The sequence below is a fragment of the Pimephales promelas genome, chromosome 15, assembly GCF_988280905.1.
Source record: "Pimephales promelas chromosome 15, fPimPro1.hap1.1, whole genome shotgun sequence".
Taxonomy (NCBI): domain Eukaryota; kingdom Metazoa; phylum Chordata; class Actinopteri; order Cypriniformes; family Leuciscidae; genus Pimephales; species Pimephales promelas.
In genome coordinates this window covers 21,368,105-21,387,116 of record NC_142783.1, presented here as the reverse complement: position 1 = coordinate 21,387,116, position 19,012 = coordinate 21,368,105, and the positions used below count along the sequence as shown (strand labels likewise).

At 37.5% G+C, this 19,012-nt stretch overlaps 1 protein-coding gene across 6 annotated transcripts in view; it reads right to left on the bottom strand.

Annotated features, from left to right (window-relative positions):
* The window catches only part of ehbp1 (EH domain binding protein 1), a 126,368-nt gene that overhangs the window by 96,894 nt on the left and 10,462 nt on the right, over positions 1-19,012 (bottom strand). For all 6 annotated transcript variants that reach the window (XM_039654159.2, XM_039654271.2, XM_039654413.2 and 3 more), the window contains exons 3-5: positions 10,826-10,883; positions 9,046-9,141; positions 7,495-7,548 (exon numbers count right to left, since the gene is read on the bottom strand). In XM_039654159.2, the coding sequence (XP_039510093.2) occupies positions 7,495-7,548; positions 9,046-9,141; positions 10,826-10,883 (208 nt within the window). The remainder of the gene's footprint in view (positions 1-7,494; positions 7,549-9,045; positions 9,142-10,825; positions 10,884-19,012) is intronic.

Genomic DNA, 19,012 nt, shown 5'->3' with positions numbered 1-19,012 from the left:
ATAAAAGACATTGGATGAGCGCTGTGTGTTTGTATTTCCTGCAAGTGCTTCTCAAGGCAAACGACAGCATGATTGTTCCACGGCTCTAATTCGCTTTATCGTGTTTGTCATCCGTATTTCACGAACCAAAACTAGCAAAGCAAAACAAAAACAGACAGATGAATTAATGCTTGCTAAAGACAAATAGAAACAGAGGGATTAGAACAATGTGTGTGCACATGTCCCGTTAACGCTTTAAAAACTATTTTCAATTGAATCGACCGAAACATTCAAGAACTAGGAGTCAAACGCAGATGTTTAAAACACTACAGAGCTTTATCCCAACAAGAGCAGATTATATTTGAGAAAATATGGATGTTTCTAAGAGAAGGAGATCTAGATTGTTAGACCACCTTAATATCATGTTTACAGTGTTCAGATCACTGAATTTTAATCATAATAATTTCACTGATATCATACTACTATACAGGTAATATGTAACATAGCTAATGGTTCTGTAAATGCGGTTGGAGACAGCAATCTGGAGGAAGAGAGAGAGGGAGCACCTGGGTCAAGCTATTGGATAAATATTTGGCTTTCAGGGATATTTTTCAGAGCCACAAAGATCTGTCTCCATCAGCAGGCACCATCTTAAGAAGAAACAGAAAAATAAATACGCCAGAGATGTGGGGAAAGAGATAGAGAGGGAGGGACAGGCATAGAATGGAGAGAGATAAAAAGAAATACGAAGGCAGGCAGGTGAGGAAGGATGGACAACAGACTTAAAAAAAGAGAAAAAGAAAAACAGAAGACAAAAAAATGAAAGACCAGTGACACATACAAAGACAAACGAATGTGAGTGAGAGTGTGTGTGTGTGCTCATCTGGTGTTACAGCTCTAAGCCCAAATAATAACAAAGCAGTACAGAAATGCAGCAGACATAACACACACACACACACACAGTCCTGAAAGAGTCTGTGTGCAGCAGTGTGACCTCAGAGCTGAGAAACAGATTAACACACACGTGTGCATGTTTATTCCTGCTTCCATCTCACAGTAGAGGGGCAAAACAAAGAGTGTTTCTGTTTTGGATATCTTTGCTTGTGTACGTGTGTGAGGTGGGCTTAAAGTCGACTGTGACCTTGCCTTACATCTGATCTCCAAGCCTGTTAAGAATCCTGTTAATCTGTCTAACACACATACATACTCCAAAATGAACCTTTTCACACCTGCCGACGGCAAGTCAATTGAAAACCTTTACCAGTCATGCATATTTTTTACTTGTCAAAAAACTATTGCGCATTATTTTTTATATTTGAATTAATAGCAATACGCCACTTGGAGAATCATATACATAATCATTCAAGATATTGATTAAAGAGTAATACTTTTATTCAGCAAGGAGACATTAAATTGATCAAAAGTGACATTAAAGTTGTTCAAAAGATTTAGATTTCAAATAAATGTTGTTCATTTCAACTTTGTTCAAAATTTTCCACAAAAGTATTAAGAAGCACAAGCAGAAAATGGTTATCACACTGAACTAGGGATGTCAAAATAGTTGAAAACCTAATTTTGATTTTTTTTTTTCTTAAATATGACAATTTAAAAAGCATTATCAGTTATGGGAAAAAATCTTTTGGCTCGTCTCCTGAGGCCGTATTAATGCACCGCATTAAATTGTATATTAAAAGCAGTAAAATAACATGACTGTCTGTAAGCATGTGACATTTAAACTAATGTTAATAAATCAAATATATTTGTGTAAATCGCATTTATTATGAACAATACAGCACTATGTATATATGCATAGTGTAATATAAAGACCCGAAGCAACAATCTCACAATCCTTTTTGCATTTAAAAACATGAGCTGCAGTGGAATGGGGAAAAAAAAACAGAGTCTCATCTCATGACATTTTTAAAAGTTGAAAAAGTTGAAATTCTACGCTAATTTTACAAGGCTTTCTAAACATGCGACTCTCTTGTGCGAGGTGCAAGTGCAATGGTGAAAGATGTACTGTACATCTATCATCTGTTTACCTAAAAACAGTGCATAAAATGCGATGAGAGGTTACGGTTTCAACGTTACTTCTATTATAATGATAGTTCACAGAATTGCCGTTTTTACCGTATTTTTGATCAAATAAATGCAGCTTGGTGAGAGTAAAGCCCTATTCGCACGGGATAAGTATTACGTGGGGACCACGTGTGATTTAGAAATTTCGTGTGGCGCAGTGAAGCCAGTGATTTTACTCTAATTTACTTTACAAATCACAGACATGGCCGATTCGCACGGAATTAAGATCACAGTCAACCCTCTGCAATTATTACAAATGACTAGAGGTCACCAGGTAATACTTATCCCGTGCGAATAGGGCTTAAGAGACTTGCATCTTAACGACCCCAAACATTTGAATGGTAGTGTATAAAATACAAAATTCTGAAAATATAACCTGCCCACAGAAACTTTCAGAGCACTTTAAGAGTGCTACACACAGTAATCTGTATACATATACACACGTACCGTGAAACGGTAGATCAATATCTGCACCTAATGCTGTCAGTATCGCTGTAGGTCGTTCATATTGCATAAACAAAGTTTGTTTTACTCTGAACCAACAAAAAAAAAACAGCAGAGGTCCAGATGAACGTTGGTGTTGTTGAGTGACATGCTTTGACTGATGGTCACTTAATCCAACCAAGGGAAACTAGTCGAATTTAAAAGTTGATTAGCAAACTTGTTATTGTAGTTGAAGACACCATAGCCTAAATGTATCTTTGTAATTATGTAATTATAATGTAATTATTATAATAACAATAATTATTCACTGAAATCCTCCATTGCACAGGTTAATATTCCATTTAAAGTGAAATCTGTGTGCGTCTGACTCTGATCTGACAAAATGACACAAAGCAAAGCAGCAATAAAAGTTGAGAGCCAGTTACATTCAGTTGAGATTAATCCCTGAAGAGACACACACAAACTTTTCTATTTCATTCTCCACACCAGCTTTGCTCAGCATGCCTGGCTGGGTGGCTGAATTATTCTGTGTGGTCTCCAGAGAATCATGGGACCAGGGACAGCGTGTGGACCAGTAGCCCACGTAATGTGCTCCTGCCGCAGACCAAGCCAGTGGTGAGGACCCCAGGGCAAAGGAGAACTGAGGTGGAAATGACTTTAAATGTTTTGGACATTTTAAAGTGGAAGCAGATCATCAGAAAAAGAGAGAAAGAGAGAAAGACAGAAAGAACTGGTCTGGAATTTGGCAAATTATCTTACACTAAACACAAAAAAAGCTAAATTGCATATTTATTTTAGAGTGGCAGACCCCCAAAGACTTGGACTTGAAGATCAAGCTTTAGAACTACAGACAAGGGCACTGTTTGAACAACAGGAAGTGAACCATTCTTCTTCGACAAATGTGTTTATTCTGTTTTATCTTAGAATCTTTACATTTTTCATCTTTCCTCTTAATCCCTTACTATATCTAATCCATTTCAAGAATCCAGGACTTGTGAACTTTTTGTGAACCTATTTTCAGACAATCACACGCTGCCCTCTAGTGGCTGGAGGAGGAAATGAGCAAGAAATAGTTCACCAAAAATGTTGAATACTGTGAAAATACTGACATTATTAACAAATTTTTTCCATGGAACAAACAATGAGACTGAGGAATTTTCAAGTAAATGATGACAGAACTTTGGGTGAATCATTATTTGTACAGCTCTGATTTTTCATTTTTCCATTGTGCAAATTACAGGAAAACATCACAGATAAGTCCAGGATGTGACTGTGTTCTCACTAGTCTGAACTTTTGAGAAGGAACACGACTCCAGTGGAAACAAATGCAGTTCCACAAATGCAGACGCAATGCAGAAACAAACTACACACACAACTCTGTGGCTTTAAGCCCAGAGTGAACCAGAACACAAGACTCTGATATGAATAAAGACTGAAAATGGCTAGAAATGCTGCCACTGTTTTCTCGCTCACACACACACACACACACACACACAGAGAGAAATGTGGTGCCAAATAGAGCAGCTCAAGGAGCTTTGATGTTGGCCCCTCTTGGAATGCTCTCTTTTCTTTTCCCGCCTTTATACTCCTCTCTTCCTATCCCTCTCTCATTCTTTCTTCTGTTTTCCTCCCAGTTTCTCACAGCAGGCAGGAGCGCAGGGTAGAATGAACCAGTGTGCAGAATTAAAAAAAGTTCCAAAACAGGTTTTTGGATTGTCAATTAAAACCATTCACAACTCCTTTATTTAAAGTAATATATACATACAGACACGCATTCACAATTTTGTTCATATTTTGATAAAAATAAATATGGTATTTTATGCCGATACATCTTTTATACGTTTGAAAAAAGAAATTCAAATTTCAAAATGTTTGAAATGTGGTTAAGTAACTAACTTTAAGTTAGTGTTGAGGTGTGTGATTGTGTGAGGAAAGAGAGAGTTTGTGGTCAGTGTATTTGTTTGTTTTTGGAAGGAGGAATTTGAGGGATTTTGTGGGAACCTGGTGTATGTGGATCTCTTCTAGTCTCATTACTGGTGTCAGATGACAGGCATGTCTTTGATCAATCCGTTATTAGTGAGGTGTGTATGGACAGGAGGAATTCAGATCTCATGCTTTGTGTTCCCACCCTTCTCTCCCACCACTCTAACCCAAATACCCAGAAATATCATCCATTCATTTCACATTGCACACAGAGAACTGCATGAGTGTTTATGCTGATTAAGAGACATTAATGAGAGCTTGCCAGCACTGGAGACACTTACATTGGACCGGTGAAGTGACTTTATTATTATTGTGTGCCGATGTTTGCGTATGTGTCTGCTGAGCAGACAGATGGATTGAGAGCCCTGTCTGGACTAGTGCCCATGTTTGTGAATCTAAACAGCCTCTCTCTGTAGAGACACACACAGATGCCATGTTCAGAATGGAAAACTAGTGTAATATAAACTCTACATACCACAAACAAATCAGTGTGCTCCAAACCGTAGTATGCTACATTGCAGGTACTGTTCAAAGTTTGGGGTTGGTAAATGTTTTTGAAAAAACATTTGGCAACACTTTACTTGAAGGTGTGTGCATAAAACAGACATGACACAGCATGAATATGAAGGTTTTATGCATGTTTATGACAACTCTCATTAAGTGTAATTCACTCAATTATGACATTTTTAATGCAAATATTTTTTGACAGTTGTCATAAACATGCATAAACCCTCCTTCATACTGATGAATTGTGTCCTGTCATGATTATGAAGGTGTCATGGACCCCGTTTACACCTGGTATTAAAATGCGATCTGTATCCAGATAAGTTATCCGGATAATAAAAAACGCATGTTAATGCAAGGTGTAAACGCGTTGTGATCGGATCGCGATCGGATCTGCCTGACCACATCTGGAGGTAGTCTGGCTCGCATTGTGTCCGGATCTTTACTAGGTGTAAACGCAATCTGGTTGTTGAAACCACATATGTATATGTTACTCCTCCCAAAAATGCTAAAAAATAAACGAGTGAGAGCGTGTTATATAGGCTATATGACCCCGTTTACACCTGGTATTAAAATGCGATCTGTATCCAGATAAGTTATCCGGATAATAAAAAACGCATGTTAATGCAAGGTGTAAACGCGTTGTGATCGGATCGTGATCGGATCTGCCTGACCACATCTGGAGGTAGTCTGGCTCGCATTGTGTCCGGATCTTTACTAGGTGTAAACGCAATCTGGTTGTTGAAACCACATATGTATATTTTACTCCTCCCAAAAATGCTAAAAAATAAACGAGTGAGAGCGTGGTAATATAGGCTATATGTCATGTTATAGCCTAGTCAGATGCGATACGCGACACGCATCACCGCAGATGAGCAGCTGAGCGTCTATTCAACGTGCAAACATCGCAAATAAAAGTGAAAGTAAGTCACAGACGCAGTTAACACATCTTCAAGTAAAGAAACGAAATTATCTTACCAGGCCTGTTGCCACTCTCTCTTATTGATATCTCTGATTTGGAAATTAGCTGATGATCAATAAAATGCCGCTCAGATCTGTTGCTTTGGGTGGCGTGCAATCCATTAAATCTGCATATAACGCAGGAGGTGAAGATCGGATTTATATCCGTTTTGCAAAAACACATTTATGTGGCCAGGTGTAAATGGAATCAGTACTTATTATCCGGATAACTTATCTGGATACAGATCGCATTTTAATACCAGGTGTAAACGGGGTCATGATGTCACTCTTATGCACACCGCTTTAAGTAACACGTTTTAAAGAAGTCTCTTATGCTCACCAAGATTGCATTTATTTGATAAAAAAAAACATTATGACAATTTAATATAACTGTTTTCTATTTTAATATATTTTAAAACTTAATGTATTCCTGTGATACAAAACTGATTTTCAGCATCACATGATCCTTCAGAAATCATTCTTATATGCTGATTTGCTGCTCAAGAAATATTTCTTTTTATTATAAAAATGGAAAACATCTATAAAACTTTTTATATTAATTAATTTGAAAAATCCAAATGTTTGAATAGTGTCCCGAACATCTGAGAATCAATTGTGTAATTGAAATAACTGTGTAATGAAACTGCAGGAGAGAAGTGAAGATAGATGATAGAACGGCAACACCATACAAAGATAACATTACTAATTGACGTTTTGCACAGCACATGTCACAGAATCTCTGCCTCTCTCGGTCTCGAATTATTGACACTCATCACCCACACTGCTGAGTCCCAGACACAAACCCCACAGTCTGAGACACACAAAAGTGGACAGTATCATCACACACAAAACACACTTTTACAACAGCTTCTATCCAGCAGCAGTGAGACTAATGGCTAACTCATAGAAATAGGATATATATAGTATAAACGGCCAGCAAGCACTGGTGCACTTTGTATTTTTATTTTATTTTTTATTCTAAGGGTGATGTAGTACAATTCCTATGTACTATATATGTACAACCTCTTTGTGCTCTACAAATGGCAAATAAAACTTTGATTTATTTAGATTTTTGATCTTAAAAGCATTCGAGACACAAACCAGTGTCAAGAAAAATGCTTCCAACAATCAAGGCAAAAGACACTTGACAGAATAAAGTAATTGTATTTGTATTAAAATGTGTGCTCAAATAAAAGCAACATCTAGTACTGATAAAACAGCCTTTAATCCCAGACACAAGACAAATTAATCCAAATAGTGAGCATCACACAGAAAACAGAAGATGCTCAACAAGCTTTGACTTAGACAAGACGATGACGAGACGACAATAAGTACCACTTGTCAATTATCTGCTCAATTTCAAACCAGATGAACACTTACAACAACTAGTGTACAATCGCAAGGAATGACAAACATCTGACTTAAATCAGACATTTTTCATCCTGAAACTGTAACAGTAGTGTGATGACTACATTTGACCATTAGATGTCAGGCTGCACATGGCAGAACTCACAAGAACCACAAGAGTGTAAAAAAAGCACTCACATTTTCTATGACAAATGTCCACTCTTTGTCTTCAAACTCTTCTGCGTGGGGATCCTAAAAAAAAAATAAAATAAAAATGCAGGGGTTAATTTGATGGCATTGAAAAAAATGGAAGTGGAAGCTCATTAAAGACATTGAAGTGGAAGCTCATTAAAGACATTCTCAGTATAATTTCTCTGGCAGCAGAGATATTTGGAAACATCAACTCCACAAATCATATCCATCTCTACAGAACAAAAGATTTGCATTTCCTTTCTTGTTATGTAAAACATATGAGGGATGCAGAGGCACTTTTATAAATGACTTTTCCAAAGCTTTATCTGGTTGCATCAATAATATAATGACCAAAACAGTCATTTTTTGTCAAAGAGGATATGATGCCCAACGGTCTGTCTGTCTATCAATAGCATACAATAATATCACATCACAGTGATACACTTTTCTCATATTCACCTGTCTTGAGCCTATATCAAATTTGAACCAAGATTATTGGTCAGCTGAACATGTATGAAGGTACATATGCATACAGCTTCACCTGAGCTGCTCTTCTTTTGTTCTAGAACTGTCCCGGTCAGCTGACCGCATGATTGGCGGTGCAGAAATGAAACATTCATGAACTCACAAAAGCCAAACTGGTCCACTTCAATGAACTCTGGGAGATGTAGTTGAACATGACACTGAGTCGTTTTGCAGAGAACAAGGCTGATAAGGAAAATGTTTGGACAAGCACTTTGTGTGTGTGACAAATATTGGAGGATATACAACACTAGGTCAGCGCTAGCTTGTAATGTGTGTGTGTGTGTGTGTGTGTATAGTGGGGACAGAATCTTAGTGAATAATAATTTAATTTCACTCATATTTTAAGAATATTTAAGACAATATATATTTACACAAAAATTATCATACATAAAATAAATTGTTATATATACAAATTTTGTGTGCATACATATTAAGTATAGCAATATTTGAAAGATTACATCCTATACATATTTATGCATGAAGAATACATGATATTATATATAAAAATACAATTATTTAAAACTAATTTTGCCATTCGGAAACTGACCAGCTGAAAATGTATGAACTGAAATGTCATCGGAGTCAAGAGTACTGTCATCTAAAATCCTCTGCTGTCAACATGAGAAACCTCAGATCTACAAACTGCTCTTTCTCTATATGCAATGCACAAACAGATGCTTTTCCTGTGTAGCTGCACCTGGGGTTGACAATTCAGGATGTAAGGTCTCACTTCTCTCGTGCCAGATGGAAAAATCTGCTGACCGGCATTTCAAAAAGACTAAAATACAGAGCACACGCTTCCTGCTGCCGTGTCAGTTTCTGCTGCACACACATATGAGAAGGGAGTTCAAATCTTGGACTATGGCAGTTAAATCAGTGCGGAATCAGGATGTCTAGACACCAGCAGACCTGCAGATCCCAACCAATCAGCTTCTGGGAAAAAGCCAACCGCTACAACTGGCCCTAATAACGTCTAGGCCTACTTGGCAAATAAATGAGAAAGCATTTGTGTGTGTGTGTGTGTGTGTGTACCTTAAACAGGGTGACAGTGATCTCTATGTTCTCTGGAACCGGCCACACCACCACTCCTCTATAGGGGTTCTTGATGCCAGGCTGCCAGCTATGAGACTGCGAACAAAATAACAAAATATACAGTTTTTATACAATAATTTTATTCGATAATCTAGCAAGTCATTGCTACGTAAACACTGCAAAAAATTATTTTCCTACTCAGTATTTTTGTCGTTTTCCAGCTTGAAAAAAAAAACACATTTTCTTACCCAACAAGTTTAGATATTTGTAAAACAAAACAAAAAAACCTAGTAAGGAAATAATTTTTTGCAGTGAAGATGGAGAGATGCATACATAAGTTGTTACAAAAAACTTAAGTGGCTCATTAAGGTGATGCACGTTATTTTGGAGCCATTAACGGGACCAAGCATAATTGTGACGTCCCAAGCTCACATTAGCTTAATTTAATATGTACATTTATGCATACGTACATTGACATTATGGGTTTAGTCAGAGTCTGACTAATCTTACTCTACTAGTCTGGTTTTGTTTAGTCGAATTTAAAGATCTAGGAAATATGATTGTAGCTCAACATTGTCTAGCATGTATACATACTAATTGGGAAACAAATGTCTTCAAGAGATGATCTGCATTTAAAGGGATACTTCATCTCTGGAAAGATGAATGTGTATTTAAAATGGGTCATTTATGTAGAAGAAATGTGAAATTATGTTTGAATTTGGAGCTTTCTAGACTGAGAAAAGCAAGAAAATGTATGTTTGGCTTATGTGGATGAAACACAACAACTCCCAGAATCCACTTGCTTCGCTGCCCTAGGAGGCCACGCTTACCGACAACAGTGCAGTAGTTAAACAACAAGTCTAGGCTACTAGTGAGACTTTGTGCTGAGTCTGCCCGAAAATGTGTTTCGAGATCGCCCAAAATGTCCGGGATTCTGTTTTGCATTGTACAGTCACCATGCATCATGTTTACTGTGGCGAACAGGACGAGTGAGGGCCGCGGTAGAACGGCGTGAGGCTGGTGGCGTGATTACTGATGAGCAACACCTGTGAGATGCACCGGTCTTGTATCTCTCACGGAGGAGCGGGAATTTTCTTACCAATGTTAAAACGCACATCAACCGATCACTTGTTTAGCGTTCATGTAAACACTACATTCAGATTTACCAATCGGAATGAATTCAGAATGCAGTCGAATGCCATGCAGCAGAGACGGCCAAAAATGTCCGGGAAAAAGAGGATGGTGACCCCTACTACTCAGCTTTATCCACAGAACAAAAGCCTGCTAGCTTAGCTTCCAAAAAAAAAGATGGCTGACACTATGTGTAGATTCTGTGAGTGAAATCCCACCCTCTATGGGCGGGTTGAGAACATTCGGGACAGACCCTACTACTGGCTGTAGTCTTTAGCCTCTGGCCAAAATATCCTCCGATGACGCAAATTTACGATTTTTGCATCATCTGAGGATTTTTTCCAGACAATAAATACATTAATCTCTCATCTCAGGGGGATATGAGGGTGGAAAGCACAGTAATTCGAAAATGCTACAGCTTTCCTACTAATACAAACCTTAATGCTAAATCCTGAAGTATCCCTTTAATACTTTTTCAATACCTTAATACTACTTCAAATTTGATGCATTGTGATCATGTATATATTTGTACTGAAAAACGTAACAGAAAAAAGACTGAAACTTAAAGCAAAAACCTGCAATTTACTACACATAAATATTCTTACGTGATTGACAATATGAAACAGCATTTTTTTTTTAAATGACTCACCTTAGATGATTTCCTTCTGCTCCTCCGAGTCCAGACAACAACTAGCTTATCTGGTTGCCTAAAAAAAAAGCACAAAAGAAAAAAAAAAGATTAAAAAAACCACTGCTAAAAAGCTATTAAACAAACACAGTAACTAACTGAAACCAGGACTTCCGATTTCAGCTCTACTGTGCACAAACTAAAACAAGATAAGATGAGAAATAAAATAGATCTTCCTCTTTTATTTCTCATATTATCTTGTTCTTAGTTTGAGAAAGAGTTCAAAGTTGAAATGATGCTGTAAATGAAGTCATACCCATATCACACACAGCCTTACCAAGCAGTACACAAACTCACTGCTTTTTTGATGCAAATGTGTGTGCACAAGATGAATGTGTTAACGGACTTTAGGACCCCATTTACACCTGGTATTAAAATGCGATCTGTATCCAGATTAGTTATCCGGATAATAAGTACTGATTCCATTTACACCTGGCCACATAAATGTGTTTTTGCAAAACGGATATAAATCTGATCTTAAACTCCCGCATTATATGCAGATTTAATGGATTGCACGCCACCAAAAGCAACAGATATGAGCTGCATTTAGTTGATCATCAGCTAATTTCCAAATCAAAGACATCAATAAGAGAGTGGTAACAGCGCTGGTAAGATAATTTCGTTTCTTTACTTGAAGATGAAGCGTCTGTGACTTACTTTCACTTTTATTTGCGATGTTTGCACGTTGGCTCGATGAATAGACGCTCAGCTGCTCATCTGCGGTGATGCGTGTCACAGTAGCGCCGTCATATCTGACTAGAACATGACATATTGCCTATATAACAAGCTCTCACTCGTTTATTTTTTTGCATTTTTGGGAGGAGTAAAATATACATATGTGGTTTCAACAACCAGATTGCGTTTACACCTAGTAAAGATCCGGACACAATGCGAGCCAGACTACCTCCAGATGTGGTCAGGCAGATCCGATCACAACGCATTTACACCTTGCATTAACATGCGTTTTTTATTATCCGGATAACTTATCTGGATACAGATCGCATTTTAATACCAGGTGTAAATGGGGTCTAGGTGGCAAGACCTCTACTACAGAGAATGTTATGCTAAATTCATCCCTCACACTAAAGTACAAATACACCTTACAGTACAACATTCACAATGCACAAAGTGAATGACGACACTCACAAACAGACCAACAGGTTTAAAGATAAAAGGACTGTTAGACCTGAAGGGCAAAAAGGTTTGGTACATCTAAGCAGAACTGAGAGAGAGAACAATCACACACACAGGATTCAGGACTCATGAGCTTGAATTGGATTACCAGCAGTAAGAGGCTTGACCGCAATCTGACAGGTGTGTGTTTATGCATGTGTCCTCTGTGTGTCTCTCATTTTAAGAAACATCACTGTCCTCATCTAAACTGTTACAAACATGGAGCAGACAGGATCTATGGCTGCGTTCACACTGCAGGGGCTTAATGTTCAATTCCGAGTTTATGAAAAAAATGGATTTTTCTGCAAGGCCATTCACATTTTCAATTAAATGCGACCTTTTGTGATCTCCTGAGTGAACGTGAAATGATCCAGAAGTGACCCCGCATGCGGAGAAGAGTAATCAACGGTCAACGATGTCACTTCTTGTTTGCGGAAGTAGCTAAACATGGATGTCAACAGTGGAGCTCGTTTAGCAATATTAAAGTTATTTTTCCCAAGAGAACAGCACAATTTCAATCTTCTCATTCGCGCCTACTTCAACGCAGCAGAATTATGACATTTGTCGCATATCAATGACGTGCGGGTGGGATACATGTGACCTGGCTGTTCAGATTGAAGTCGCATTTCAAAATACTGGATACATAACGGATTTGGACCACATACCCAAGTGGCCTTGGTCGTTCAGACTGTCATGAAGAGATCAGATACAGGTCGCATATGGGCAAAAAAATCAGAATTGGGTTGTTTCAGCCTGCAGTGTGAATGTAGCCTTTATCCCATCTAAAGTAACCCCTGATGCATATCTGGATTATTCTAGATATTTCCGAGGAAGAGAGAAACAGCAGCGCTCTCCAAAAAGGATTTTCTGTGGAGATTGAGAATCACAACTGAAAGCATTTCAACCAATGACTAGACTTAAACTGTGACCAGGAAACCAACAAGAGAGCATCACAGAGAAACCATGCACAGACACTCCTTTGTCTCTCTACATTTCTAGAACACACACGCTCCCATGCTGTGTGTGACATGGAGCATTGAAGACAATCTGCTTTCGGTCATCTCTCACTCTGAAATAGCAAAACTCATTCCCTTTAACCTCTTTTCTTTTTTCTGTCTATTTCCATCGCTACTTTCAGTACTTGAGTGCTTCCTCTAGGCTAGTTGACATGCTCCACTGCAGGCCTTGATGCACATGATCTTATCAGAAAGTTTTTCATAATGGAATGATGTTTCTTTTTAATGGATGGTTGGGTCACAATGATTTTTTTTTTCCTGATTTAAAACTTTTATTCAACAAGGATACATAAATTGAGCACAAGTCATTTATAATGTTACTAGGGCTGAACGATTAATTGCATTTGCGATAAAATCGCGATATGATGAAACGCGATTTTGTAATCGCAAGAGCTGCGATTATACTGGTCACGTGACACGCGAGAGAAAAGCAGTCTGCAAGATAAAGCATCAACTTGCCACGCTACGCGGTCTGGCGTTCAGAAAAGAACAGTTTATTGTGTTATTTATTCTCTCCTCTCCTCAACAATCCTGGATCGATTCAGAGAATTTCAGAATCGAGTATGAGCTTATAGTTTTTAAACACAGATGCGTGATGACGCTGCGCGTGCTTTAGAAACGAACCGCGTTCTGAATCTGCTTGCTTCTATTTTCTCGCTCTCTCTCTTCCTCACTCACACACACACACACACACACACACGACACCGCTCGAACCTTCCAAAACATAGTAACGTTATTTCATAAAGTTCGGGACTGAACCGAATTACAAGGACATTCGCGGGCTTCATTGAACAGGTTTTGCCGCTTTGCTTGATGTTATAACGTTACACTTAGTGCGCGTTCTCTCTCGCGGGAATTTTCTTTACAAATGCTTCACAGAGGCATTATTTATGTCTTTTGGAATGCAGTTGGCTTATATATTAAAACTATGAAAATCACTGAGAAGGCTGCTTTCATTTTAAAATACTAACGCGTGCTTTGTGAAGAGCGCTCGTGCATGCGGCCGTGAGCGACTCATTGGTAAATGTACTTGCATGTCAAAATGCTTTTATGACGCGAAATTAATGTAAACACGGTCAGTTATATCTTAAACCAACAGGACAAACCACATTTACAATTTCAAAAGAGATATATGCATTAGTGTGAATGCAGCTTATCGTATTTAAACTGAGGGGAAATCACTCCAGCTCTTGAATGAAAAACATTCAGACAGCCTACTTTTAAATACTGAGACCACTCTTTCTTTATTGCTTGTAATGTTTTTTTTGTTTCTCTTTATTTACTAGCTTTTATATTTTGAAGCTATATTATTTTATATAGCCTATTTAAAATTCTTAACATGTAATTGCTTTAATTAAATGTTTTTTAATATATTTATTTTTTAAAGTATGTGTTTTTACACATGTAATTAAATTCATATTTTAAGAGTTATTAAGATTAATTAATAAGAAAAAAAGTAGATCGAATCATGAGCTATCTAAAGATTCCCATCCATACTATACAATTATTTATTGCTTGTCTTTGTCGACTAATACAGAAGGTAAATAACTTTTTTTTTAAATCGCATATTAAATCGCAATCGCAATATTGGCTAAAAAAAATCGCAATTAGATTATTTTCCAAAATCGTTCAGCCCTAAATGTTACAAAAAACTAATTCAACATTTAATACTTTTCACAATAATTTTTGAAAATCTAATTTTCATCACTTTTGGATGTTTCCATGTCTTTTCTTATAGTCATAATGTTTTCTTTCCCACAATGTTTATATGTGAATAAAAGCCTAAATTCAATCTGTTCATCATTTAAAGCGATTGTGTCTCTTCAGAAAAGTTTGACTAAACAGGTTAATTCATATGGATTAGTTTTACAATCTCTTTATGAACTTTTTTGTCTTGAAATGACATGAGGGTGAGTAGTTAATGACAGAATTTTCATTTTTTGGTGAACTATCCCTTTAATTAACCTGTAGCCTTAGATAGCACACCCAATCCGTTGACTGGCCATCTATTACATATTGGTCACCAAAACAGCAAAGTCTGAATGAAAAATCACAGGTCCAATTTGGCTGGCTTTACGTCAAAGGTTAGAACCAGAGGCCAGTCCGGTGTGTTTCCAGACAATTTCTCCAATGCACTATCACTGAAACCTATCTGAAATTTAAACACATGCAACACATGTTCACCAGGACTTCATCACAGTTTTACTATTGTTTAAATGCGTTTCCTTCTAAAATCCCACCAGCAACCTACCTTCAAAAAACAGAAAGAACCACACATGTAACTCATTTCGTGGTTCATTTCTTACATTTCATTTCTGCACTCTGTGCTCCCTAAGGCACAGTTTATTTCTCAGACCCATTATGTCGGACAGTTGTTTTAGCTCTGATTTGTGGCTTCAGGTCATGCATCTCTAGATACACTAAGATTTACATTACCTGCCAAATCCATTCTTTTGACTGTGCTTTCAAGGTCCATCTTAACTACTATCCTCTACAAAAACTCTCAGTTTCCATCTCTAGCATGCTATGCAGATCTTACACCTGGCCGGTGTCTGCTGATAGAAACCCGTCAACATCTGAAGTGAGAGGACTAAAGCCAAAACTGTCAAACCAGGAGTTTAAAATTGATAGCCTGGAGGTCTATAAATGTTCGCGCCTTTTATTACTATAAGAACTCTATAAGACTTCCACACATAGCATGTTATGTACTTGTAAGAAATACTCTTGAGTCAAAAGTGAAGCACTGTATATACAAGGCTACAACACCATGGCTTCATGGTTGTAATTTAATGCTTTTTGCTTTGTTGCCTTAAAACTAGCTATATTCTGTGAAAAAAAAAAAATTTGTCATGCCTTATAATAACTTGACTGTAACTCTACACCCTTGCTTCATTTAGTGCGGTTACATGAATATGCAAATGAGTCCCGTCTGGATAACCTGGCTTCTCTTGAGACCCTCTGCTTTGCAGAATAGTTAATGATATGCTAAAGCCCGCCCCCTCCTTGAGACAGAATTGGTTACGATGGCATTTGTGACGTAGAGAAAACCGTGTTTTTGAAACCGTCTTTGGTTCAGTGCAGTTTTATGGAGAAAATCTCAGCAATAGTGTTGACAAAAGTATTTGCGCATGGTTTGTGTTAAAGCATATTAAAAACACATATAAACAACATTAAAATGTTGATTTTCACCACAGGGGGTCTTTAAGACTTAAATAAATAATGTTACTTAATAATGTTAATACTTTGTTTTTAAGGAAAATTCAGAATCAGACTTTAGGAAACACTGAACTTATTATTATTATTATTAAATAAAATAAGCTAAATTCTAAAGATCTAAACAATCTGGAAACTGCTTTTCTGTAGGATTATAATAGAGCTGAAAGTAATCGGTCTAGCAGTTGTAGATCTAAAAGTAGATCTACAACACCCATTAATAAACTATAAAGACCCCCATAAAAACAGCGGAAAATGCTGTTAGTGTAAGAAAGTTTTATAACCATCTCGAGCCTTTACAAAGTATTATTTCTATAGCAGAAAGAGACAGACAAAAGACAAGTGAAATTTCTTTAAATACAACATTGCAAGAAAACTAATTGTCTCTGTAAGGCAAACTACCTTAAGACACACTTTATACTTGAGATTACAGCAAAACAAAAGCTGTAGATTTGAGGAGGGCTGACATTAATAAATAAACAGAAAAGGAGTAACAAAGTGGGTCATTGCGCAGCAGGAGATGTTATCAGCAGGAAGTGGAGGCGGATAGAGCGGGTATAAAGACAGAGAGACTGGCAAACCCAGGAGGAAAAACCTTCACTGGGCACTAGAAGCTCAGCAGCCCAAACACGAACTCTATAAAGCTGCTATTACACACCATCTCACACAAAGACAACGAGAAAGAGTGTGACGTGCGTTTAGTTTATATGGCATTAAAATCCATCTCAGGTGATCAGGTGATATTGCTGTTTACAACTGGTAACATGGCACACTTCGATGGCTTTTTCCTTTTTGTCCGACCCGCAAACATATATTTAGTTATCAAGATCTGTTAGCCAGTACATAGTATATTTATACCATGTACACCAGATCTTTATAACTATAAACTTGTATCCAAGTATTTCTGTGATAATATGCATTATTGTAAGACCGAAATAACACTGTGTTTGAAAAGACTGCTTCATACCTAAACATAACTTCTCTCTCTGGCTCTGCCCAGATCTGAATGTTCCATGTAATCATACTCTAATACACATTTAATAATTTATTCTATATTTTGCTGTTTATTATTGTGAAGCTGCTTTAAAACAATTTATATTGTGTAAAGTGCTATAAAAAATAAAGACATAGCCAAATCACTGTTAATCAGGAGTAAGATTGCGTGGTTGTTTGAATGATTGTGATCTTTTTGTGCAGTTTTTAATATTTATGCATCATGTCTATAAATGCTGTTTACGAAGAGATGCTTGTGCAATCTGTGACCTTATTGACTGACTCCGCAGGGAAAGGGAGGGAAAGGAAGGGATGAGATACCACGAGGGGAGGAGCGGACAGACTGAACCACATCCTGACTCAGAGCGGATGGACAAAAAAAGATTTAATAATATTATCAATGAGGAATTAGACTTCCACAACCACCTCCAGGCTATAAACAGCTCCATCAATAAAATGGAATGAACACTTGTGGCAAAACACACCGTGACGCTGTCAATCAGAAATCCCCCTCTGATCTGATCTCTGAATTTCTAAATAAAGAGAGCAAGACAAAGAGAGAGCAGCAATTGGAACAGAGTGATATTAAGATGAACACACTAAAGAGCCTGTAACGGGAGACCTGGAACACACAATACAATACTGCTACACAATACGGCTATGAGTGAGTGTGTGTGTGTGTGTGTGTGTGTGTGTGTGAGAGAGAGAGAGAGAGAGAGAGAGAGAGAGAGAGAGAGAGAGAGAGAGAGAGACGAGAAGGTTATTGATTTGGCTATCGTTGTAAGCCTGGTTTTAAATTATTTACTAGAATAAAGTGAAAGAGAGAAAACAACTTAAAATGTTTGTGGTACATGTAAATAAAATTGGTAACACTTCACAATAAGGTTTAATTTGTTAACTACATATCATACTTATAATATTAGTATGCAGGGGATAACAAACTTTTCTGCTCACCACTTATCTCAATTTGGCAGCTGGTAAATTAAGCTGCTGCCACTTTAAGACCTGACACACAGACCCATTATATTGTTTTATATAGCCAATATACTAGAATTTATGTGCACGCGCTTTGGTTGTGAGCACAGTAATCTGCAGGATTGAGTAAAATTATGCTCAATATGCTCAATCCCACACTGAAATCCACCCGCATTTGGAGAGTTGGAGGGTGTTAAAGTTCCTGAAAAAGTTTAAATTAATTATGCGTTTCGAGTTTGTCACACTACAGAAAAATGTGTTATTAGCTAAATTTCAATGATTACAAAAAATCTTGAAAAAATGTGCATTATTCTCTGCTCTCAAACTCTGGGGGCGTGTCCACTGGTTGTGCTGAAACCACGCCCACTCACGGGAAAGATGCCGATGGGATATTTGGATGATACTGCTTTCGTAAGACGCTGCTTTGTGCCCGAAATTCGTTTACAGTCAGAGGGAGACGCAGGCTGTCAACAAAACAATCTTCGCAAACACGTTTAATAAGGATTGACACAGAGAAAGACGTGCATTTTTTTGCTCAGTCATATTTATTTGAACCTAAATACACGGACACACCAGATATACGTCAACAGCGTCTTACATCATCAGCGCCACTGAACGCGGATTGACAGAACCGGAAGACAATACAATGCTGAATAAAGTCGTAGTTTTTGTTATTTTTGGACCAAAATGTATTTTCGATGCTTCAGAACATTCAAACTAACCCACTGATGTCACATTCTCTACTTTGTTATTTCCTTTCTGGACAAGAACAGTATAC